The sequence below is a fragment of the Phyllostomus discolor genome, chromosome 9 (assembly GCF_004126475.2).
Source record: "Phyllostomus discolor isolate MPI-MPIP mPhyDis1 chromosome 9, mPhyDis1.pri.v3, whole genome shotgun sequence".
NCBI classification, from domain to species: domain Eukaryota; kingdom Metazoa; phylum Chordata; class Mammalia; order Chiroptera; family Phyllostomidae; genus Phyllostomus; species Phyllostomus discolor.
Window position 1 is genome coordinate 105,080,341 of NC_040911.2, and position 24,100 is coordinate 105,104,440.

At 68.5% G+C, this 24,100-nt stretch overlaps 2 protein-coding genes and 1 long non-coding RNA gene across 9 annotated transcripts; 1 reads left to right on the forward strand and 2 right to left on the reverse strand.

Moving 5' to 3' along the window:
* Positions 1-592: 592 nt before the first annotated feature.
* On the reverse strand, positions 593-8,306 carry NKAIN4 (sodium/potassium transporting ATPase interacting 4). Its single transcript, XM_028523650.2, is given in 5 exon segments — positions 593-838; positions 1,569-1,658; positions 2,484-2,621; positions 7,039-7,195; positions 8,212-8,306. Coding segments are annotated over 5 exon segments (696 nt in total). The 3' UTR covers positions 593-622.
* Positions 8,307-10,871: 2,565 nt separating this feature from the next.
* Positions 10,872-12,364, reverse strand: LOC118496864. The gene is made up of 2 exons (XR_004899422.1): positions 11,698-12,364; positions 10,872-11,103 (listed from the first exon to the last, which is right to left on the reverse strand). It is a non-coding gene; the product is annotated as an uncharacterized LOC118496864 (long non-coding RNA).
* Positions 12,365-12,419: 55 nt separating this feature from the next.
* Positions 12,420-22,337, forward strand: ARFGAP1 (ADP ribosylation factor GTPase activating protein 1). 7 transcript variants are annotated; one of them, XM_036010020.1, is made up of 15 exons: positions 12,421-12,557; positions 15,027-15,090; positions 15,310-15,419; positions 15,556-15,727; positions 15,955-16,055; positions 16,533-16,619; positions 16,744-16,840; positions 18,077-18,133; positions 18,562-18,594; positions 19,384-19,413; positions 20,055-20,111; positions 20,356-20,415; positions 20,912-20,988; positions 21,784-22,091; positions 22,123-22,173. In XM_036010020.1, exons 2-14 carry the CDS (start codon positions 15,031-15,033, stop codon positions 22,079-22,081), a joined length of 1,239 nt encoding a protein of 412 aa, XP_035865913.1. In that variant the 5' UTR covers positions 12,421-12,557; positions 15,027-15,030; the 3' UTR covers positions 22,082-22,091; positions 22,123-22,173. The 7 variants fall into 7 exon arrangements, with proteins under 7 accessions (XP_035865914.1, XP_028380044.1, XP_035865913.1 ...); XM_036010021.1 differs by having other exon boundaries at positions 12,420-12,557; positions 20,918-20,988; positions 21,784-22,168; XM_028524240.2 differs by having other exon boundaries at positions 21,784-22,168.
* The last annotated feature ends 1,763 nt before the right edge of the window (positions 22,338-24,100 follow it).

The window sequence follows — 24,100 nt, forward strand, 5'->3', positions numbered from 1 at the left end:
TGCAGTTTTGGAAAGGTGTTATTCATTATGTTTAGAGAGAGGGGAGGGAGGGAGAGAGAGAAACGGCCATCGGTTGCCTCTTGTACACGCCCCGCCGGGGAACCAGTGACCTTCCGCGTTGCGGGGTGACAATCCCCCCACTGAACTCACGCTGCTCGGTGCCTGCGTTCTTCTCCTTACTCACGGCCTGCAGTCCTTCCCTCAGCAGCTCAGCAGCTCAGCAGGAGCGGAAAGCAGCCGCCAGGGGTGGGCTAGGCTGGGTCTCTCCCTCCCCCTCCAGGCCCCAGGGCCGAGTGGCCAGGAAGCGGGACCCTTGGCTGGCCAGGGTGGAGCTCTCGGGGTTCCTCCCCCGCCCACACTGCCCCCAGGGCTGGGAGGGGACAGCCAGCAGGAGGCCCCACGTGCCCAGCCCCACAGTTCCTTCCTGGTTCCCTCCTCATACTGCCCCTGGGGGCACAGCTGGTCCTGAGCCCCTTTTTCAGCACTGGATGCTCAGGATCCCGTGGCTCAGGCCCCACAGGTGAGGACAGGGCAAGTCCTTGACCCCTCAGGCAGGGGTGGGGGCAAGGAAGGGCTTCCTGCCCTGGCAGGGGAGGCCTGGGGTGCCGTCCCCGGTGTGCCCTCAGCTGACGAGTCCCCACCCCACACTCACCGCCACCAGCATCTGCAGGGCACTGTGCAGAGCCTCCACGTAGCCGTGCTCCAGGGCGCAGCCGACGCCCGGCCCCAGGGTCTGGCCGCCGGGGGGCCCCAAGCCTGCCATCGGCCCCTCCTGCTGACAGCCAGGGCCGTGCTCCCGCCACTAGGAGCGGTGCCTGGAGAGGTTGAAGGTCAGGAGCTCACTGTCCTGGGGGCGAGGGGGTGGGGCCAGGTTGGTGCCAGCCACACCAGCAGCCTCCACCCTGGGCTCCAGCCGCGGGGCACACGGGCACAGAAGCCGTCCCAGCCACTCCCCGCCAGGCACCTGGACTGGAACCCCGCCCCCTCCGGGCTCTCACGGCCTCTCTCTGGGCTTCCTGCGAGGATGCAAGCGAGCACTGAGTGCCCAGTGCCCGAAGCGGCTGCCCAGACGGGGTCTGTACGCCAAGGGTGCTCCTTGGGGCCCCACCCCACCCCAAGGGAGGGGCCCATGGGCTTCCTCAGGGTTCGAGGGGGCGGAGCAGCCCGGAGGGCACAGGAGGGCAGACGGAGCTCCATCCGGCCCAGGCCGGCCCACCTGAGGTGGTGCTCCGACCCGCACGCCTCTGCCAGGGCTAGTCTCCGCACTCCCCGCCCCCAGCCCTGGCGCCCCTTTCGGGAGCTGCCCCGGTCCTGAGGCCCCCTCCTCCGGGAAGCCTTCCCTGGTGCATCTTTCCCCAGCTGGAGGTCACCAGTCCACCGATGCCCACAGCCCCTCCCCCACCCATAGGACCACTTGTCTCCCCTCAGACCTCCCCCGAGTCACTGCCGGGGGCCAGGCCTGTCCCAGGGGCCGGGGCAGGGCCCTGAGCAGCCCCCACCCCCTCTGTGTGTCGGGGGACAGACGACTAACTCCCGCAGTGCCCTCTCCGTTTGCACACGTCTCTGGCTTGACTCCCCTTGGACAGGCCCCCCACCTCCAGGTAGAAACAGGCAATGACAACATTCCAGGTGACCCAGACGGCCGCCCACACAGCATACTGGGGAGGATGGGGAGGGGGGATCGATGAATGAACTTGGACTTGGACTCGGAGGGAGGGCTGGGGGGAGCCTAGCTCTTCAAGGGGAGGGGCCCACCATGTTCTTGCCTTTGGAGGAGAGTCTTGAAGCTTCTTAGGGGGCAGGGACTCTGCTCCCGGGCCCCTGCCACAGAGCCTTCCTGTGGCGACAGGGTGCCTGCTCCCCCGGGGGGAGGGGCACCACTGGGAAGAGCCAGCTGTGCCGGACCCCTCCCTCGCCCTGTGTCCTGGCCCAGAAATGCCCGTGGCCCCTCGAGGTGGACTGTGACAGCCAAGGGCCTGAGTGGCCTGAACTGCAAAGCACCCCAAGCCCCCCCCCCCCAAAGCATGCTATGGGCAGCTGCCTGCATGGGTGAGGCCGGGCCGGCACCCACAGTGGCCGTACAGTCTGACCCTGGGGCTCATCCACGCCGCCCCATCCACCGTGCTCAGGGAGGGCCTGCCGCACGCCCGGGCCTGCAGACCCGTGGTCTCCACCTGCGCTTGGGGCGGCTGCACTGACCAGGGCGGAGCTGGTTTGGGGCAGGAGGGCGGGTGCAGGGGCCTGGGCTGGGGCACTCGGGGTGCGGTCCCCCCACCCCACTCCGGGCCTCGGTGGCTGGGTCAGAACGGCAGCCCATGGGAAGGTGTGAGCTGGGGGGGAGGCCTGGGAAGAAACTGCGCGGCTCAAGCCCTGGCCTTTCCGGGTGTCCTGCTGGCTTCCCGGGCAGTAGGCCACTGGACAGCCCCCGTGGGGGTCGTCCGGCCAAGCCCCTGGGCAGGGGGACCGGAGCAGGGTGGACTCGCCACCACGATGCAGCGCGGCCGATACTGGACGGCGCCCGAGAGCCCCAGGAGGACCACGACGACGTGGACGGAGGTGGCCAGGACGGGCGCCCACTGGTGGCCCAGGAGGTCGAACACCTGCCGCTCCAGGGCAGTGACCTGAGGCAGGGCGGCCGCGTGAGGGGCCTCGGACGCCAGGGAGGCCCCGTCTGCCCCTCCACCCCCCACCCCTGCTGAATCACCCTGCTCCAGCTCGGGCGGTGGGCCCAGCTCTCCCAACAGAGCCCCCTCCGTGAGCCCCCAGCTTAGCTCGAAAACGCTCCCCAAGGTGACCCTTCTCTCTGGAAAGCCGCCCCACCCCACCCTTAGTTTCTGCATCTGGGGGATGGGAGCTACACCCAGGGCTGCCCTGACTCTCGGGGTTGGGGGGACGGGACCTGGGGGCTGAGAGCTGGGGTCTCCGCAGCCGCTCCACAGTTCCTGGGCTCTCGTGCTTTGGGGTCAGTGAGTGGGGCGGGGGAGTGGGGGTTGGGTTAGGCTGCTTCTGCACTCGAAGGCCTTCCGGCCCCTCCAGCTCCACAGCCAGCAGCCCCGCAGGCACGGCCGACCGGGTCGTGTCATACAGGCAGGGAAACCGACAGGCTGGGGGCTGGGTCAGGACCCCACAGAGCACTCATTCATTCATTGATTCATTCACTCACTCACTCATTCATTCACTCGTTCGTTCGTTCATTCGTTCACTCACTCATTCATTCATACGTTCGTTCATTCATTCACGCGTTCGTTCATTCATTCACTCGTTCGTTCATTCATTCGTTTAGTCACTCATTCATTCATACGTTCATTCATTCATTCACGCGTCCGTTCATTCATTGGTTTAGTCCCTCATTCATTCGTTCATTTATTCATTCGTTTGTTCATTCATTCACCCACTCATTCACCCACTCATTCATTCATTCACTCGTTCATTCACTTGTCCGTCCATTCACTCATTCGTCCATTCATTGACTCATTCATTTGTTCACTCATTCATTCGCATTCATTTTTTCATTCACTCACTGGTTCGTTCATTCACTCACTGGTTCGTTCATTCACTCACTGGTTCGTTCATTCATTTGCTCATTTGTTCATTCATTCACTCGCTCATTCATCCATCCACTCATTCATTCATTCGCCCATTCGTTCATTCCTTCTCATTCATTCGTTCATTCCTTCTCATTCATTCGTTCGTTCGCTCGTTCACTCATCATGCCTGCCAGCCAGGCCGACACGTGTGCTGGTGTTGAGGAGACACTGGGAGGACGGGCGGCCGAACCCTCCGCATCCAGTGGGGTGGGGGGGGGGACGGGCCGGATCCTGGGAGGACGGCAACCGAGAAGGGATGGCGCCCCAGCAGGGCCCACCGCTGCACATCAGGATTCTGCTTCAGCCCCTGTGCGCCCTGGCTGCCCTCCGCCCCAGGGGGGCAGCAGAGGCCTGTCCCTGACTCTGAGGGGCCTTTGGCCGAGTGGGCCGTGGGCGTGGCTGGGGGGTGGGGGGTGGGGGAGGGGAGGGGAGGCTCTGCAAGCAGCACCGTGACTGGGGACAGAGCCAGCAGGGTGAGCCTTCATGGGTCTCCCGGGTGTCACAGGGCCAAAGACGCCCGACCCCGGCCCAAGCACTTGGCCCCTCTCCATCCCAGCTGTGACCCACTGCTCTGGCCTGTGTCCTGGAGCCCCCAGGGGACCCTGACCAGCCCCAGAAATGGCCACTGAGGGTATGCCCTAGCACAGTCCAGTCCCTCTGGATGGCCCCGAGGCGGGGGTGGTGGCTATTTCCAGGGGGACATTCCAAGCATGTCCTTTGTGGGGGCCGGGGGTGGCCCTAGGAGCCAGCTGGGGGTGGGGAGCCAGAGCAGGACCACATGCAGAACCTGAGAAAACTCCCAGGGGACGTGCCCCCCAGGCACACACGCCCCTCTGCTCCGAGCCCTGTTCCCTCAGGCTGCAGCCTGCCCCACCCCAAGCCTGCCAAGGCACCCTGGACGAGGGCCCCCGAGTATGGGTGACAGAGGCCGGGAGGTGCTGGCTGGTCTCCTCCTGAGAGGCCAGAGTGAAGGCCACAAGCTCGGAGGATTGCCGGGGCGGGGGATGGGCCAAGGTCACTCCCGGCTGTCTGAGCTCTGCTCGACCTTCGCCCCTCGTGCCCAGTGCGCGGCACACAGCGGACCCGTGGCCTGGACTGGACGGGAGTCGTGCGTGTCCTGCTGATGGTGCTCCGGGTCTGGGGGGCAGCCCAGGGCCTCTCCCAGAAGGGACCCCGCAGCCGGGCAGGGTGGCCAGCACGGCAGAGGCCGGGGGGCAGGGACAGAAGTCTTTTTTGTCTTTTCATTTCTAAGCCCAGACGGCAGAAGGCCACATGTGAGCGGAGGGGGCGGGGGGATGAGAACTGCCCGCTGCCCAGCCCCTTGCTGGGCCTCGCCGCCCTCTCGTCACCGCAGTGGGCCCCAGCCTGGGAAGCAGCCCCACCGCCCCACCGCCCCACCGCTCGCCAGCTCCGAGCAGCGGGGTTCACGGCATTCTTCTGGGAGGAGGCTCTGGGGAGGTGCGCTCTCCCCGGCCTTTGTCCCGCTGCCGGGCACCCAGGACACTCTCACGCTTGTCAGACGAGGGAGGGGAGAAAAGCCACGGACCGCCCCCTTGGCCTCCCCCGCTGACCCCCCGCACCACACACAGCGGCCAGAGACCAGAGCGGTGGGCGGGCTGGAGATGTCAGGCCTCGGGCTCCTCCCCGGCCACCCCTCCCCCGGCCGGGGACAAAAGGCTCCTCACAGGCCCGAGCTGCATTCCAGCTGGCCTCATGGGCACCCAGCGCTGGGCCCGTGGGCCCCCCTGGCTGAGACTAGGAGTCTGCCCAGGCCCCCCAGTCCAGGGAGACCCTGCCGCCCTCACACCAAGATACTTCCCTCCTCCTAAGCTGCACCCGAGTTTTCAAGGGCCTGCAGGGATGCCCCTCTGCCCACTGTCCACTGTCCACTGCAGGAGTTAAACAGGCAGCATGGCCCGTCCCGACCCCTCCCAGCCCGAGGTCACACCCGCCCCCTCAGTGCCTGTTGCTCCTGCCCCGTCAGCTCGGCAGCGGCCGAGCATGGCCCCCCTGCACGCCACACTCCACCCCTGCAGGCAATCAAGTCACAGCTGCCCAAACCCCCGCTGCTTCCTGCCGTCTGGTCTGTGGCCGGGCTCCGGGCTGCCCTTCCCCCGCCACCCCGTTCTCCCTTCCCCATCCCAGCTTCCTGACCCCACCCTGGGGCCCTCTGGAGGGGTTCCTGCCCCCCCCCCCCCACAGAGCTTCCCGTGGAAAGGCAGAGGGGCACCAATCCTGTCCCCGGGGCTGGCAAGGGCCCCACTGCCCGCAGGACTGTCCTGGGCTTCAAAGCCTTCTGCAGGGCCGGGCTCTTTCCCGGCCTCATGAGCTCCAGCCCTCCGGGCGGCCCCCCGCCCCCATGGTCCCCTCTGCTCCTTCAGGGTCCCGCAGCTCCGAGCGCCCCACAGGCAGGCAGCCTCCTCCAGGCGGGACACGCGGGCTGGACTGTGCCTCTCAGCTCTGCGCCGGCTGGGCCAGCACGCCCTGCCCCAGGCCAAGGACAGGACACCAGCCTTGCACAGCGCTGGGTGCAGGGGACCGTCTAGTCCCCCGAAACCTCCGGGCTGCACCCACCCTAGCGAGAGCATGCCCAGTGCGGCCTCAGAGACTCCCAGCTCTGGGAGAGGCCCGCCCCGGCACCCGGATCCGTAAGGGCAGACTGGAAACCTGGCTGACCCAGGGTCAAGTTCTCCACAAAGCTGCATCCAGGGGGCCCAGCTAATCTCGGACACAAACGACATCCAAGTGCAACCCCGGGCACCGGCTCCAATGCCCTGTCCACTCTGCGTCAGCCCGGCTCCCCTCCCGGAGCAGCAAGGGGCCGCCGCCTCCACCCTGGGAAGCGCCCGGGTTGAGCCCGGATCCGCTCGCACTCCCAAACTCACAAGCGCCCCCCACCCAACGGGCTGCCAGGCCTCGGGAACGGAACTCGGCGCCTCACTGGGGCCCCGCACTGGCTTCCGGAAGGGAACACTTGCTCACCTGGGCACCTCCTCGGAGCCACACACGCCTTGGGACCGCGCGCACAGCGGCGCTCCCTCCCGCCGCCCACCATGAGCGTACCACGCGCTCCGGACGCGTTGAGTCCCCAGCCCGGGGCTCTGGCGAGAGCGGGGTCCAGGCACCCCGCCCCAAGGCTTTTGTCTTGCACCCCCGCACCTGTCCGCGCCGGGATCCCGCGGCCTTCCCCCACCCCGCGCGCACACACAGCGGGGCGCACCGGGTGGGAAGAAGGGGCCGGAGGGGTCGCTCACAGGGCGCTGGCTTCCCAAGCCCCCGCCGCGCCCCGGAGCAGCAGAGAACTTGGGCCGCAGAAGCCCGCGGGTCCAAGCGGTCGCTAACGCGGAGCCCCACAGGCCGGCGGACGCTGCGGCGGGGCTGGGGGCGGTGACCGCGCCCGTGTCCCCCGGTGCGCAGGGGCTGCGGGGCCCGAGGAGCGGTCGCCACTCACCAGCTGGAAAGTGCAGAGGAAGATGAGCGTGCGGCGGCCGGAACAACAGCCCGTGGTGCGGGCGCCGTCTCCACCGTCCGGACTCCGAGCCGGAGCGATGGAAGCCCGACGCCTCGGCCGGCGGCTCTCCGAGCCCCGCCCCCGCCCCCGCCCCCGCCTGAGTCCCCAAAGTCCCGGGCCCCTCCCGGGCCCGCTATCCCAGGCCTCCCGCAATCTTTGGCCGCAGCCCGGGGCGACCCCCGACCCCGATTCAGACTCGCCACCGCCGCCGGCGGCGGGGTCCCCCCGCCACCCGTGGCGGTTCCCGGGGACCCCCTCCCCGCCGCTGGCCTGTCCCCGGCCCAGCCCCTTCCTGCAGCCCTAGTCTCGGCCCAGCTCCGCCCCCTCGAGTAACAGCTGCGCCTCGTCTCTCTCTCCGCCCCCAACTTGTAACCTTCGGGGACTTGGCGCTAGCTGGGGAGGGGGCCCGGGACCCCTTCTTAAAGGGGCGATGGCGAGGCTTCTCTGGCGGCTGGAGCGCAGAGGGGCTGCGCAGTGGCCCCACGGCAGACGCGAGGCTGCTTCGAGCCCGTCCCCCAGGATAACCAGAGACACCCCTCCGCCAGGAACCCTCCTGTGGGCACCTCCCCAGTCTCGGTGTGCCCCGTCCTCCCAATCACCCTCCGTCCTAGCGGGGGCCCCAGGCTTCCCGACCCCACCGTGCCCTGGACCTGAGCCAAGGGCTCAGAGGTCCCGCTCCTGGGGGTGAGGGCTCAGGAGTGGGAGGGGACGCCCCAGGGGCCCAGGGGTTGCAGGGGATCTGCCTTCCAGCTCTGCTCCGAGTTTGGCTGGGCGGTGGGGGAACTGGGTTTGCAGGCAGCCTGGGGGCTGGGGCCAGGTGTGGGGGGCCCACTCAGTGGGACCAAGGGGTGGAGGGGGTCCAAGCTCTGTGGGGCAGATGGCCAAGGGAGGCAGGCTGGGTTGGGCGAGGAAGCTTTGCTGGGAGGCTGGGTTAGCAGAACCCCCAGGGGGGGGGGGGTGAGCCGTGGTCACACCCGTCCTCAAGGGGGTGTGGGAACCTCGTGCTGGGAGGCAGGAGATGGTCCTGGTCAGGCCCCAGAGGGGAGGGGGACCTGAACCTCCGGAGGGACACCTGGCTGGGGGGCGGGAAGGTCGGCACCAGGGGAGGGACACAGGTGGTGCTTGCCGTCAGCCGTGGGCTGTTGCTCTTGGCTCTGGTGGTCCAGGGCCGTGGGTCCTTCTGGCCACAGCCCCAGGATCGGAGCCATCAATCTGAGACGCCAGCCCAGTCTCAACAGTTCTTAGTCCTGACTCCTCAGCCGGTGGGACAAGTGCCGTCCAGCACAGCTGCCCGTCCTGGGTGTGTCCCGGCTGTGTCAGGGGCAGATGACAGCGGAGAGTTTCGGGGACAGTCGCATTTCTGTGGGACATGCAGCCGCTGGGAGTAGCAAGGCCACGTGCCCTGACATTCCTTCTGTTGCCTTCCGCCCTGGCCCCAGCTCTTCCCGAGCACCAGGCAGAGGTAGTGGCTGGGGGTCAAGTGGGGCCGAGGCCCAGCCGCCAGCAGCCCGAGGCCAGAAGCGGGCGCCCGGCCAGGCAGACTTGAACCAGCCCCAGGCTTCTCTCCCCAGGTGAGGAGACGGCTGTTTCCAGGAGGGCCTGGGCTGGAAGGCGGTCAGCAGAAGCTGGTCTCAGGAGCGGTGCAGGCCGTCCTGCACACGGCACGTGTGCTTGCCCCCCCCATCCCCCCCCCACCCAAGGAAATGAAAACGAGGCCAGCGAGGACGACACGTGGGCTTCTGGCAAGACGTCCGGCTGGGTGATGCCTGGCCAGCAAGAGGCCGCAGGCACAGTTCTGCGAGTGAGGACACTCAGTACCGAGGTTGGGGGGCCGTTTGACCGCATCGGTCCGAAATGACCCAGGACGCCCGTTTCCAGAGCTCTACGCCAGGACACACGTGGGTGCGGGAGCCATTGCACACACAGCCCAGCACAGCCCCGGGGAGGCGAGATGGCAGTGCGGACCACGGAACCCCAGGCTGCAGCGGGGGCCGGTCACAGACACTGGGGTCCGCACGTGCACCCCGGAGAGGGAGGTTTTGCTGCAAAGACTGGCAGGAAACGTGCCCGCGGAGCAAGGCAATGGGCGTGGGGGGAGCGTGACACCTTTGGGAAAACCGGTCTGGGCAGGTCCGGACCTGTGTGGCCCCAGCTGTTTCCTTGGGCTCTGCCACCCCTGCCAGAGCCAGCTGACCCCGCCACCTCGCTGACCAGGCTGGGGGCCCGCTGACAGCCAGTGCTCGCAGCCCCGTGGCCAGGCTCTCCGTGACCTGGGTGTGTTTGGGACGAAACCGCTGCGGTCCTGCCCTGAGCCCGGCCCTGGGCGTCCTAATCAGAGGCCCCGCTCCACACGCCGTCCTCTCGCTCCAGGGACGGCTGTGGCCTCAGTGTCTCAGCTGGACAGGGGTTCATCTCAGCACACAGGCTGCTGCTCAGTTGAAACGCTGCGTCTTTAATCAGGCCTGGAGCCTGGCTGCCGGCAGGTGCTCGGAGTGTGGGCCCCTGGCCGGGAAGGGGGATCGGAGACCTCCTTTCCCGGATGGGGAAACTGAGTCCAGGACGAAACAGAGATTATCCCCAGGCCCCACAGCGACTCCACAGACCTGAGCTGCTGCCTGGCATGTGGGGGCTCCCCTCCTGCTCCCCGCCTTCTGTGCTCCCCCCCGCCCCGTGCCTGAGGCCCCAGCTCTGCGCAGCCATTGATTCTGAGGTGTTGGTGTCGCCGCCCTTGCACTCCCTTCGGCTGGACCCACGTGGAGGACCCTGAGAGCCCCGGGGAGGGGCCGCAGCTACCGTCACGGGGCTGTGACTGAAAACCGGCGGGGGCTGGTGTCCGAGGGGCACACGAACCACCTGCACATTTCGGGCAGAGGAAGAAAGGTGTGCGGGCCGCTGCTGCCGCCCGGCGCCCTGCCCCACTCTGCGCTCCGTCACCCACAGTGCCCTCGTCGGCGAGCGTCTCCCCTTCTCCAGGACACTGTCCTCGTCACCGTGACCGTCCCGGCCCTGGGATTGCAGGGAGAGGCAGAGGTTGTGAAGCGACAGGCTTGGCCCATCCTGGGCAGGGCCACCCCTCCGGCCATGGGGACTTGAGCCTGGCTCTGGGGTGCACGTGGCCTCAAACCTCTCTCCAGGGATACCTTCCCTTTGCCTCCCTTTCTCTTCAGTGGCTCACCCCTCCTGGCCCACCTCCTCCAGGAAGCCCACAGTGACTGATCCAGCACCTGCCTGTCACTCTCTGAACCTGTGGAGCCCACACAGGCCCAACCACAGGATCTGAAATCTACAGCCTCACGCTACCGCCGGTGTAGACCCCACCGGTGTCTCGTCCACATCGCTGCAGCCCTCCCCAGTTCTTTTAACGCCACCAGCTTCTTATCAGAGGAGCTGGTGACTCCTCCTATGGGCAGTCCTGCTTGGTGGGGGGGAGGTGCTTATGCCCAGCTGGGCACAGCACAGCCTGGAAATGCCAGTTAAGACAAGCACCCAGCTCTGCTCGACCAGCGATGCAGGGAAAGGCAAATTAAACTGCAATGAGATACCACTTTGTACCCACCAGAAGGGCTGCAATGAACAGACCGACAACACCAAGTGTCGACAAAGCTGTGGAGCAACTGGAACTCCCAGACCGCCGGGGGAAGTATACACGGTACGACCACATTGGAAGACTGTCCCCTTCTTATAAAGTTCAACTTACACCAACCCCAGCACCCAGGGACTTTACTCCTAAGTCATCCGGCAAGAGAAATAAAACCTGTGCCCACAGAGAGACCTGTGCGTGACTCGCAGCTTTATTTGGCATTGTTACAGCTTAGAGTGATTCCAGCGCCCACATGTGAATGGACAGTGCGGCATATCCATCGAAGGGAACACTATTCAGCACAGAAAGGAGTGGGGGGTCCTGATTCACGGGACAACACAGAGGAGCCTCAGAAACACAATGCTCAGCAGAAGTCGCCCACCCCCAAAGGTCACATCTTACACGATTCCACTTATAGGCAACACCTAGAAGAGATACACACGACCACGTGGACAGATCGTGAAACACATTACATGGTTTTAAGTCCCTGCTGCATGAGCCCTGGCTGGTGTGGCTCAATTGAGTGCGGACAGAGAACCAAAGGGTCACCAGTTCGATTCCTGGCCAGGGCACATGCCTGGGTTGCAGGCCAGGTTTCCAGTGGGGGCCACATGAGAGGCAACCACACATTGATGTTTCTCTTCCTCTCTTTCTCCCTCCCTCCTCCCCTCTAAAAATAAATAAATAAAATCTTTAAAACTTTTTTTTTAAAAGTACCGGCTGCATGATTCTATCTCTGTGACGTTCCGGACCAGACACAACTAAGGCCCGAGGACAGAAGGGAGCACAGCGCTGCCTCTGGTGGAGAGTGCCATGGGGCGCGCCCTCGTCAAAACGCGCTGAGCTGCACATCTCACTGAGCACAAGTCAGACCTCAGGGGGACGTCCACACGTGCTCCTCCCAAGAGATGCAAATATCGGTGAAAGCACGCGGAGCGCACAGAAAAGCACAACATAAAAACGGTACCAAGTGTCCCTTGCAGCTGCGCCCCCCAGAGGTCGTCACTGTGAACAGTTACCTTTCCACGGTCACAGGGTCACACGCTTGGGCTCCCACTATGCACACGGCTTTGCAGCCATCCGGAACCACCCCGGGCTGCAAGTCTGTCCCTCCAGCCCTCCCTCTCTCCAGCTGCAGCAATGGGCTCGGCCGACGGGAGGCAAAATCAGGCCACAGGGCGAGAGGCCAGACAGGCCGGGTGTGTATGCTGGGAGCTTCTCCTGCTCCTCCCCTCGGGCTGGCGATGCCCCCAACCCCAGGTGACCGCGGCCCTAACGACTCCCCTTCCAGGGCGCGGGAACCTCCCCGCCGCTCCTTTCCTTGCAGCCTCCTCGGTGTTACGGCGGTTTCCCCAAACCCGCCACACCTTCCTGGTTAGCCCCCCTGGAAACAGGCGGCCCTCGAATCACTATCGTTCGAGCAGGCCGTCAGTTTCTCGTTCAAATCCGTGTCCGGTTAGGGACGGCGGGCGGTCCGCGAGCCGTGGCGGGACCGCTGGGGTCCGCAGGGCCGACCGGGACGCGGCGGAGCGGCGCGACGAGGACCGGGAGTCCGGCCCGGGGGCCGTCGGCGCGGGCCCCCTGTTCCCGTGCGCTCCCCCGCGGGCCTCGGCGCCGCCGCCGCCGCGCCCGGGACGCGTCCCCATGGCGACTGTGGCGGGGAGGCGCTTCCGGTCCGCAGGGCAGAGGCAGAAGCCCCGCCCCTGCCAGCAGCTCCCGGCTTCCCGTGATGCCTTGCGAGACGCAACGTTGCCGGAAGCTGGTGGCGGCGGGGTAGGCGGCCGGCGAGAGCCCTCGGTGCAGCTCGCTACGCGGCCGGACCCGGGCCCGGACCCCGCGGACACCGCCCGATCCCGGTGCCAAGGATCGAGCCCGCCCGGTAAGCGCGCGGCCCGAGCCCCGGCGCCTGCCCACGGGGCCCGGCTCGGCGGACGCCCTCGCCGGGACCCCGGACCCCCACCCTTGCCTCTGAAGCTGCCCCCACGCCCGCGCCTCCGCGGTCGCCGCCGCTACGGTCGCCCCCGCTCTGCGCCCCGTCGGCCCGGCCCCTGCCCCCCTCGGACCCAGGGTCTGGCCTGCACACGGCGTCCGGGCCGGCGGAGCCTGAAGCGGCTTCCAGCCCCCCCCTCCCCCGCGGGGGGTCGGGGCCAGGCTGGTCTGAAAGGGCAGCCTCGGCCGGTGTCCTGCCTTTAGCGGTGGATGATCGCCCGGGGGCGGGAGGGGAGCACGGAGAGGACCTTCCGTTTTCTGCCCCGTTTACGTGGACTGACGTGGGAGACGTGGAAGAACGGTGCTCCCCGCCTGGCTGGTTAGCCAGCCTCCTTGCAGACCTCCGATGGGGAGAAGCGCCTGTGCCGGGTCGCGCAGGCCCGATGGTCCTGCCGCGCTGTTCGTTTGCGGCGGTGCCCCCGGCTGGTGTTGGCGTCCCCACGGACCCTCCCCAGCTCAGAAATAACCTGTGAGAGCACCGAGCGCTGTTCTTGGACGGAGCCATGGCTGGTGCCTTCTGCTGGTCCCCTGTGTCACAGCCTCGAGGACCAGGCGGGGCCCCCACGGGCTGCAGCCCGGCAGGTGGCTGCGTGAAGACCGCGTCCTCCCTGGGCCCCCAGGTGACGCCCGGTTGCAGCAAGAGCCCCTCGGTGGGACCGTCTCGGATTCCAGCGTTAGAACAGGAGTCCTGGGATGTCTCTCGGGATGAATCGTAGTCGAGGTGTGAAAGGCGGAGGCATCTGTACAAAACAGCATCTCAGGGGACTCACAGCCAGAGCCCGTTGCGTCTCAGAGGGGGTTCCTCCTGCCTCCGAGGCGCTCACCCTTCTGGTCCTCCCCCTGCGGTGGCCGTGCAAATGCTGCTTCCACGCTGCTCGACGCAGGGAGGGCCCAGAGCAGGCTCCCCGCGGCTCTGACCCCTGTTGCCCACCATCCTGTCGGCCAGAACGGGGGGCCGGGCACAGCTGTGTGGGAACCTGCGTGGCAGCCCACGTGGGCTCTCCCGTGGCCTCCGTGAGGCCAGGGTCTGCAAAGGGCTTTGTGAATCTACACCCACCAGAGCAGAGCATCTCTCCTGTGTGTTTGCCGGCGTCTGCCGTCCACACTGCGGTGAGGCAGCCACCCACAGGGGCCGGGCCTGGGCGGGACTGCGCACCCGCGTGCCTGCCCTCGAGAGCGAGAGCGGCTGTCTCCGGGGACTGCCCCACGCAGCGCAGACAAGTCCAGTCCAGGGCAGGGAGGGCCGCAGGCGGACTCTGGTGTGTCTCCCTCAGTTGCAGGGAACTGCTTTCATCCTGCTGCATCTGACTCAGAAGTGGGCGCCAGGGACCATCAGCATCAGGGCCGCCCAGGCCTAGGAGGGCTGGTGTGTGAGGGTCAGGGCTCCCCTTAGGGAGGGACTTACGTTGAAAGTCAGAGTTGGGTAGAGAGCCTTCTGGCCTCGTGCTCACCTGCATCTCGGCGTGCAGTGTGCAGCCGCAGCGCCACGGTGAGCAGGAGCGCGGGTCTGAGCAGCGACCTGGTGGAGGCGTGGGGCACCCGCAGCCCCCTGGGCCCGTAGCGTCACACTGACGGTCCTCGAGTACCGTCCACAGGGCGTGTGTGGCCATGTGAGTCAGAGGGGCACCTCCCAGATCCGCTCACAGCCGAGAGGGGCCGTCTGCAGAGGCTGCAGGCCAGGTGGGGGCCTGGGCCTGACTCCTGGGTGCAGACCCAGGAGCCCTGGGGAAGACTCACGGCAAACGCTGTGCTTGGCACCCACTCCTGCCTCCGGCCTGGGTCCTGTGGTTTTGACTCTTGTGGTCACGGAGTCAGCGGGCCGCCCGAGGAAGCTGAACTTGGCCAAAGCCAGGAGCTCTATAAAGAGATAAAGGGCGTTTCAGCTGAGCTGTGTGCCCACTGTTCCCCAGCAGTGTCCTTGACCAGCCCTCCTGTGGCTGTGCTGTGTCACCTGTGTCTCACGATGGCACATATCAGTTGAGGCCACCACCGTGCCGCCCCCCCCGCCCCAGCCCCAGGCCAGGAGCCTCCCAGTGCCGCCCGGGGCAGGTGGGGAGAGGACACCATCTCTAGGGTGTCCCTCTTCAGTGGCAGCCTGTGTGCCTCGCAGGAAAGGCCATGATCGGCTGCACTGCCCTGGTCGGGCGCCCAGGCTGCTCTGGGTGCTCCGGAGGGGCGGCAGGTTTCCCTGGGGAGAGGTGCCCCACACCCTCAGGGGTGAGGGGGCGCCCTGCTGCTGCTGAGCGTCGCCGTGGAAATGCTCTGAAGCTGGGGTCTGTGGTGTTTGTGGGCCAACCGTGGAGTTTTCCATCAGGTAACCTATGTGTGAGTTTTAAAAGTTTGTTTCTCTCCTTTGCAGCACCATGGCGAGCCCAAGGACCCGGAAAGTTCTCAAGGAAGTCAGGGTGCAGGACGAGAACAATGTGAGGCTTGCCTTGCTCTAATGCCTGGGCTGGGCTCTCAAACCTGCGGGAAGCGGCTGGCGGCCCCGAGCCCGCCCCCCGCCCCCCCCCCCCCCCCGTCACCATTGGCCTCCCACCCCACTTCCCCTCCACTCCGTCTTGGGCCGCCCACCCGGGGTTTGGGGTCCCCGGGCCCTGCCCGCAGCCGCCTGGGTAAGTTGCACGTGGCGGTCTCCGCAGGTGTGCTTTGAGTGTGGCGCCTTCAACCCGCAGTGGGCGAGCGTGACCTACGGCATCTGGATCTGCCTGGAGTGCTCGGGCAAGCACCGCGGGCTCGGCGTGCACCTCAGGTCAGTGCCGCCCCTCCCGCCGAGGCCCAGTCCAGGGCCTGCCGTCGGAGCAGGCGCCGGTGAGGCCCTCTCCGGCCCAGGGGGGCTCTTGGGTGGGGCCCCGGCACCCAAGGACGCGGCCGCCCTCTGCCCTCAGCTTTGTGCGCTCCGTCACCATGGACAAGTGGAAGGACGCGGAGCTGGAGAAGATGCGAGCTGGCGGCAACGCCAAGTTCAGGCAGTTCCTGGAGTCGCAAGAGGACTACGACCCCTGCTGGTCCCTGCAGGACAAGTACAACAGCAGAGCGGCCGCCCTCTTCCGGGACAAGGTGAGCCCCGTCCGGCCCCACCGGGGAAGCAGGAGGCCCGTCGTTAGCAGGGGTGGGGGCTGGGCCTCCCCCCCACCCCCGGCCACCTTGGCCAAAATACTCCTGAGGACAGCGGTGCCCACCAGGGCACCGAGGTGGGCCCCCCACACCTGCCCGAGAAGCCACTCTGCCCGCAAGTTCCCTGGAGCCAAACCAGCCGCTCCGACAGGTGTGTGTCCCCTCGGCAGGTGGCCACGCTGGCCGAAGGGAGAGAATGGTCCTTGGAGGCGTCGCCTGCGCGGGACTGGACCCCGCCGCAGTCCAGGATGCTGCCCTCCGCCGCCCACCGGTAGCGCCCCTCTGGCCGCTGTTCCTGGCTGGCCCTGACCCAAGCGGTGGCCCGGCGCGTCCCGAGAGCAGTGGGAGGGGTGGCTCTCCGGGGTCGCCAGGACACCACGGCTTCAGCTGCCAGCCAGCGAGGGCAGGCCTGGAGGAGGACCTGCACCCGCCCGCTGCCTGGGCGCCAGCGCGGGGCAGGCCCTGCCAGGCGGGCATGTGCCGCACGAGTCCTGTCCCAGGGCCGCCCGTCCTGTCCCCGGGCGCAGGCCGCTGGCGGGGAGCTGACCCCCACTGTCGCTGCGTCTCCCACAGCGGAGGCTGGTGTTTGGGTGGCCGGTCTTGGGAGGCCCCCCAACCCTGGGGTGCCCAGGTCTCCCCACCTGCTGCCCCTCGTGTTAGGTCCAGGTGGGCCCAGGTGGTCCTGCAGTTCCTCGGGCGGGCGTCTGCTGCCCCCTGGTGGCTGGACTGACGCAGGGCTCCGTTTCAGGGCCTCGGGCCAGCCGCAGACCGGCACCGCCTCCGCCGACAAGGCCTTCGAGGACTGGCTGGACGAGGACCTCGGCTCCTACCAGGGGTGAGGGCGGGGGGGCCTGACCCTCGGACACGTTCGGGTCGAGGCCCGGCCGTGGGGGCCCCCTGGCTGGGGCAGCGAGGGGGCCTCCGTGACCTGCTCGGGGGCTGCTGCGTGTCCCCTCCAGGGCCCCGGAGAGCCGCTACGTGGGGTTCGGGAACACAGCGCCACCCCCGAAGAAGGACGAGGACCTCCTGAGCAGCGCCATGTCGTCCCTGTGCTCGGTGAGCCCCCCTTCTCGGGCTCCGGGGGTCCCTCAGGCCCCAGTAGGTCCCACAGAGCGGCCTGCCTCGGCAGCAGGAGCACTTCCGGTCAATGGGACGCGTGTCCAACGAAGAACAAGCGTCCTGTGGGGTGGGGCCTGGCGTGGCCGCCTCTCCTCGGGCGGCGCGGGTTGCCTGGCCCGGCCCAGCCCCGCCGGGGCCCACGCTGCCACAGGGAGACCACGAGGTCGGGCAGCAGAAGGGACGGCACCCCCAGCCCCACACGGCCAGACCGTGGTGCTCCGGGGAAACTCACTGGTGTGGAACACGGCGATGCCGCCCTGGCTGGTGGGCTCGGGGCACTGAGCGCCAGCCTGCGAACCAAAGGGTCACTGGTTCGGTTCCAGGTCGGGGCACATGGCTGGGCTGTGGGCTGTGGGTGCACGAGAAGCAGGTGGTCGACATTTCTCTTCCTCTGAAACAAACAAAAAAAAACGAGTGGCAGTGCTTCCTGGAAGCTGCGCTGGGATGGGGGCCCTGGCAGACCTCTGAGGGCCTGACAGGGTGAGGGGGAGGCTCCTCCTGAGGGGGGGGCGGGGTCTTCGAGGGGCTGCGTGAAGGGAGCCGGCGGGGACGCGGGTGTCTGAGTGAGGCGGGTGGTTCACCCACGGCTCTGCCCGCCCTCTCACGCCGGGCCCAGCAGCTCCAGAGGCGAGCGGACTGCTCAGCAAGGGCCACTCAGGACCACCCCTGCCAGGCGGCCGCGGGGTCTCCGGGGCCTGGGAGGCAGGCTTGTCTCGGAGCCTGCTGTGCGGAGCGGCTCTGGACCGAGGCGCCCGCCCCGGGGCGCGGGGCCCGTGTCTGCAGACCTCAGTGCTCGTGGCCGTCCGGGTGGACGAGCGTCCCCGCCTGCACAGGCCTCTGCGTGTCCGCGGGAGGCACCAGTACATGTGAAGGGGATGTCAGGTCCCCGGATGGTTCCGTGTCCCCAGATGGTTCCGTGCGTCCTGGAGGCTCAGGAGGAGCCTGGGCTCAGACGGGAGAGGGCGGGCCGCCGTGGCCCACCTGCCCGGAGTCTGTGCAGAGTGGGTACAGGACTCCTGCCCCTCCTGGCAGGCAGGGGCTCAGGTGGGCCGGTGGTGGCCCCCTGGGGTCCGGGACTGGCGATGCCTGGGCCCCTGGAGGGAGGGGACGTGCGGCAGGCCCGGCAGCGGCCTCCCGGGCCTGCAGTCTGACGCGGGTGCTGCGTCCCTCCAGGGCTGGAGCAGCTTCGCCACCGGAGCAAGCAGGTTCGCCTCGGCTGCCAAGGAGGGCGTGAGTAGCCCCGCCCCCCCCAACCGGGCCCCGCGGGGCCAGACAGCTTGGCTGGCCTGGAGGGAGGGTCATCGTGGGTGGGCTGCGGCCGGGGTCTGAGCACCTCCCGGCAGAAACACGTGTGGCCGGCCTTCTCTTTCTCCCTCGTCGCCTCGGTGCTGCCCGGGGTGCGGGCCCCGCCGACCACCAGGGGATGGTGGCGTGGGAGAGCCTGCTGCAGGCGGGACTGGGGGGTGCACCCTGCTCCATGGGGCCCTGGGCCCAGAGAGCGAATAGGACAGTGGGCCCCAGGGCCTGCCCAGGTGACCCCCAGCCTCCCCCTGGTGGGGGCCAGCTGTCGGGCCCTGAGGGCCACCACGGGGCGAGCTCGGGGCCTCCATGGCGTTGGCTGGTGGGCCCGGGACAGCGTCTGTCCTTTTTCCTTCCAGGCTACGAAGCTGGGGTCCCAGGCGAGTCAGAAGGTAACGGGAGCCTCCCGAGCCCTGTGCTCTGTGAAGCGCCTGTCCCTTCGGGGTCAGGTGCCCTGGTGGCCCTTCCCCGGCCCTGGGCTCCGGAAGGGGCAGTGCCGTGTGCGCTGGGCACTCACAGGCCCACCTGGGGACCAGTGTCCCAGGCTCACGCCAGTGCACGGCACGCCAGGTGCCGGCGGGGTGGGCATGTGGGGTGAGAGGCTGCACCCGCCTAATTAGGGCCTGTGGGGCTGAAGCCGTCACCCCACCTGTCACAGTGCAGGTGCTGGGTGGCCAAGGGGCTACTGCAGAGCCTCCTGGTCAGGAAGGAGCAGGCACCCACCCATGGGCAGCGGAGGCTTGGGGGCCCCTGGGGGGGGGGTGGCCTTTTGCCTGGTCAGTGCCTTCTTTTTCTGGGGGCGGGGTCTCTGGCCTCCAGCCTTTCTTCTTCAAACCCCAGTTGCGGTGCTGCGGCCCATGTGGTACAGGCCCTGGGCTGGCTGGTCCCCCAGGGTTGGAGGTCAGGACTCGGGAGCAGGCGGCACAGGGCTGTCCCTGCCCAAGGGAGGGGGGGAGGGACGGTCTCCCCTGCCCGCTGGGGCTCCTGTGGGTCTGGGCGTGGCCGGTGGGAGCGGAGCGCGGTCACCTTCCACGGCGGGAGAGGCTGCTTTGAGGTCACTCTGCAGCCCCTTCGGGTGGGTGCTGGTGACGCCTCTCGAGGTGCCCCCCGGGGGCGCCTGCGCTGCGCTACCGCCTTGCTCTCTCTCTCTTCTTGCCCCACCCCTGTGCTGCCGGGCAAAGTTCTGGGGTTCCAAGCAGCAGCCAGAGCCGGTAAGGCCCCGCGTCTGCCCCCGCATGCCGCCTGGTCTCTGTGCGGGGCTCCGAGCCGACCGCGTGCCCCGCGCTGTCTCCTGTCTGTGCTTCTTTGTGCGCACGCTCAGAGCCTCTCGCGGACGATGGGCTCCGGTCTGGCCCGTGCTCGCTGCTCGGGGACCCTCACGCAGAGGGGTGATGGCCTGGGAGGCATCTCGCTAGGGGAGTGAGGTCCTGACTCCCGCCCCGCCCCCGCCCGAGCGGGCCTCGGGTCGGCCGGTTCTGTCCCTTTCTCCGCAGCCAGCTCCCGCGTGCCTGCTGCGGGGCTGGTGGGGCCACTCCGCGCTGCTGCGGACGCACCCCAGCACCTCTGGGGAGCACGTGACCGGCTGTCAGTACACGGCTGCTCCCACTGGGCGGGGCCCCCAGGGCTCTGAGGGAGACCCTCCGCACAGCTGCAGAGCCAGGGCAGCGGGCCGGGCCTCGCGCGGCCACGGTGCGCGGGGACGGCTGCACGGCTGCTGTGAGACGGGGTGTCCTGGGTGCCGGGCGGCTGCCCGCCGCCACTGCCCGCACAGCTGTGCTGACCCTCATCCTGGGGTGCGTGTGGCGCCGGGAGCCCCGCGACGTCCCTCTCATGGCGCCTGTCCTTCACGCAGGCGTCAGAACTGGGCCACAGCTTGAACGAGAACGTCCTCAAACCTGCCCAGGAGAAGGTAACACGCCGCCTCCCAACGCCGGGCACCCTGCAGCCCGTCCTCGTCCTCGTCCTCGGGAGGGTGTCGAGACCAGGGGAGGGCGCGCGGTGTGCCCAGCCCGGGCCACGTTGTCGGCCCCGCCCCTTGTGGGGGCGGGGTCACGGCCGGGCAGCAGGCTGCCGCGGCGCCACGGTGGGCGTGGCTCCCGGCCAGTGGGCGTGGTGCTCCCGCCCTCTTTAACTAGGCTGTCTGACCCACGCAGGTGAAGGAGGGAAAGATCTTTGATGATGTGTCCACTGGGGTCTCTCAGTTGGCGTCCAAGGTAGGGTGCCCGCCGACGTGCAGGCACCGCTGAGCGTCTCCGCATTCTGGCGCCGGGAGCCGAGGGCCGCGCGCACTGGGCCCAGGCGCTGCGGCGCTGGGAGGCGAAAGGAGGGCAGGCGGCCCCTCGGCGCCCTGCCGGCTGCAGGAATGTGGCAGCGCTCAGCGGGGTGGCACGGCCTCTAACCTGTCGCTTTTCTTCTGTCCTCTTCTTGCTGCCGCTGACCGGCCCCGGTGAGTGCCGGCCCTCCGGCCTGCGGGGACGCCTGTGTCCGCCTCCCTGCTGGGTGGGTGTGTGTGCACGCCTGTGGCCCTGCTTCCTGCACCGGCCGGCCAGCTGCCCTTGCTGGCCCGGCACCCGCCCGCCTGCAGACCCCGGCTGGGTGAACGGGGGGAGGGCTGTCGCTGCGTCTCGAGCTCTGCGGGGTCCTTGCGCGGAGGCTGTGGGCGTGCTCCGGGCCCCGGCCCCGCTGAGCCACACCCCCACCCCCTTCCAGGTTCAGGGAGTCGGCAGCAAGGGATGGCGAGACGTCACCACCTTCTTCTCTGGGAGAGAGGAGGACCCCCCGGACAGGTGGGCCGTGTCCCCGTCCTGACGTGCCATTTTCCCTGCACTTTTCCCACGGGGCCTCCGGAGGCAGTTGTGCTGGGGCCCTGGGGGGGGGGTCCCAGGGCAGGAGCCCCCAGAGGCGCCCTTCGCTCAGCGCCCTCCCCTTGACCCAGCGGGGTGCTGCTGCCCTGGGCTGGGGGCCTCTCATTCCACCCAAGGGCAGGCCGGGCGCTGGGTGGCCCCGTCCCCTGTCCCCGAGCTCACCCTCTGTGTGGTGCTCTGCTCCAGCGAGCGGGGCCCTTCCTGCTGGAGCCCAGTCTGTTGTCCTTGTCCTCTGACCCACAGGGGTGCTGAGGGTCTGATGGGGCAGGCACTCCTGGCCAGCCCTGGGGGCAGTGTCAGTCCATTCTGGGATGGGATGTGTTCCCCTGGGCTGTGGACCGAAGGCCACCCCTTTCTTCCTGCTGTGCTGGCTGCAGGCCCTGGGCTTTCTCTGGCGACGTCTCTCTGGAGACGTCTCTCTGCTGGGGGTGCTGGGGTGGGTGCGGGAGCCGGGGCTGCGGCACGGAGGCCGTCTGAGTCCCTCCCGCTGGTCGCTGGCCGCGCTGGAGCTGCCTGCGCCGGCCTGCCTCCGCTCTGCCTGCCTCCGCTCTGCCTGCCTCCGCTCTGCCTGACTCCGCTCTGCCTGCCTCCGCTCTGGCGGGAGGAGGAGGGGCCCAGTGGGGCTCGGCGGGGGGTGGGGTGGGGGGACTGTGTTCAGGGGCGGTGCGGAGGGGAGGGGCTCGGGGAATGGCTGCTCAGAGCCGCCCTCTTCCCAAGGCCCTTGGAGGGCCAGAGCTACCAGAACAGCGCCGTGGACCGGAGCTTCTGGGAGACCTTCGGGAACGCCGACCCGGCCAAGGCCCACAGGTCCCCGAGCAGCGACAGCTGGACATGCGCGGACGCCTCTGCCGAGAAGCGGAGCTCGGACAGCTGGGACGTGTGGGGCGCGGGCTCCGCGTCCAACCACAGGGGCAGCGACAACAGCGACAGCGCGGAGGGCCCGGCCAAGCCCAGCGGGAGGGCTGCACCGAGGGCCGCGCCGGTGGACGAGGGCTGGGACAACCAGGACTGGTAGCCGCACGTGTGCGCGTCACTCTCCTCCGCCTCCTTCCCCGCGGCCTGCGGGACGCCTGCCGTGACGTGAAGACAGCGCCGGGCGGGCCGCCCACACAAGGGACTCGGGGCTGGGGGCTTGCCCTGCAGGCCCAGTGGCCGCAGGGGGTGGGGGCGGGGCTGCTGTCCCACCCAGCGTGTCCACTCTCCTGCATTCTCTGCGCCGCAGCTGCGGGAGGCGCCACCCACGCTCCAATAAACACGCCCCGGCTGCACGGCAGCCCGTGTCTCTGCCGTGCCTGCCGCCCTCGCGCTCCCCGCCTTCTGGTGTCCTCTCTCTCTGTGAAGACGCCGCCCGTCTTAGGAGACAGGTCCCAAGGGCAGCACCAGAGCCCCGTTGTGTCTGCCGTGCCCTCCTGGGGGGCTCCACCTCATCCCCCACCCCCACCCCCTCCCCAGCTGGGTCAGCCCGCTGAGCCTACGGTGGCCCCAGGGTGCCCTGCACAGCTCAGGACGGGGCCTCCAGCGGGGCTTGGGCAGGGAGGTGAGTCCCTCCCGCACCAGGCCGGCCACCACGAGGCCTTTGTCTGCCGGGGGGATGGGGCGGCTGGGCTGCCCGGGGCCCCTTGGGGGTGAGCGGACGGAAGCTGAATGAGAGACCCCAGACCGAGCCCTGGACCGGGCCTGCTCTCCGGAGCACTGGGGTGCAGGGGTCTAGGACCCTTCTCGGGCACGGCACTGACGTCCTTGCGGCTGTGCAGGGCTGAGCGGGGCGGGGCCTGGGGTCTGCCCCTCCCCCCTCCCGCACGGGGCGCTGGTGGCGCTTCAGAGCCTGCAGCGGGCGGACTGGTCGGGGTGAGCCCTGAAAGGGGTGAGCCCTGAAAGGGCCGCTCCCAGTGTGCCGCGGGGCCCTGGGGGTGCAGGCAGGATGCAGGCCAGTGGGGGCCGGCCCCTGCCCCGTCTGCCCAGAGCCCTGCCCAAGGCACGGGGCTGGCCAGCAGACTGAGGCCAAGGCCTGCCTCTTAACTTCCCCTCCTGGGACCCTCTATGGCCCTTGGTGCCCACCCCCTTTGCTCACGCGGGGCCACCTCCCTGCTCAGCCAGGCAGCCCTGCCCGGGGGGCCCTGGGACACTCCCTGGACCCCACACCCAAGCCAGGGGAGCAGGGGAATTCTGCTCCTCAGGTCAGTGTCAGCCCTGGGGCCACCTCCCACTGCAGGGGGCTGTGGTGGGCTCTGGGCCCTCACGTGACAGGTTGGGGTGGGGGGACCACCAGGACACAGGCTGCCCTGCCCTCCCAGCTGCGCCCCTGGCAGGAGTCTCAGGCCTCAGCCTGCTGGGCGCAGGGACTCGGGCGGGTGCAGGTGCACAGGCAGGCCAGTCCGGCCCCGAGGCCCAAGCCCACAGCCTCACGTGCGTGGAGGGAGCGACACAGTGGGCTGCGAGTGAGCGTGCCCACGTGTCCCAGGGCTGCAGGGCCCTCGGATGGCCCCCATGGGTCCCGGGACTCCCCCAGAGCCTGCAGGGCCCAGCTGGACACCCCAGTTCCCAGGGGGGTGGCTCCTGGCGGCAGGAACGGTAATGGCTGGGGAGAAGTGGGGCTCAGCAGGGGCCTGGGGGGGGGTGGCTGGGGCAAAGGGCTCAGTGTCTTCACCCAGGCTTCCCGTGTGTGGGCAGAGGGGGGGGGGGCAGGTAGCCTGCACAGGAAATGGGGGAGGGTGGGGGAGGGGAGGGTGCAGAGAGTGGGGAGCCTTCATAGGAAATGGGGGAGGGTGGGGGAGGGCTGGCCCGCCCGCCCGCCCGCCCGCCCCACCTGTCCAGCCTCCAGCGAATCTCCCTCGGCCAGCAGCCTGCAGCAGGGGCCTGCGCCATCTGTGCCCGCCTCCCGAAGCCCCTCCGTCTGTAGAGGCAGGGCCAGAGCGGCCCCTGAGAGCACCCAGTGGGCAGGCTCCCACCCCTCAACTCCCTGGGCAGGGCGCCCCGTCCAGGTGCCAGGTCCTGGGGCTGGGCCTCGGGGCCGTCCAGGCAGGCTGGGCGGGTG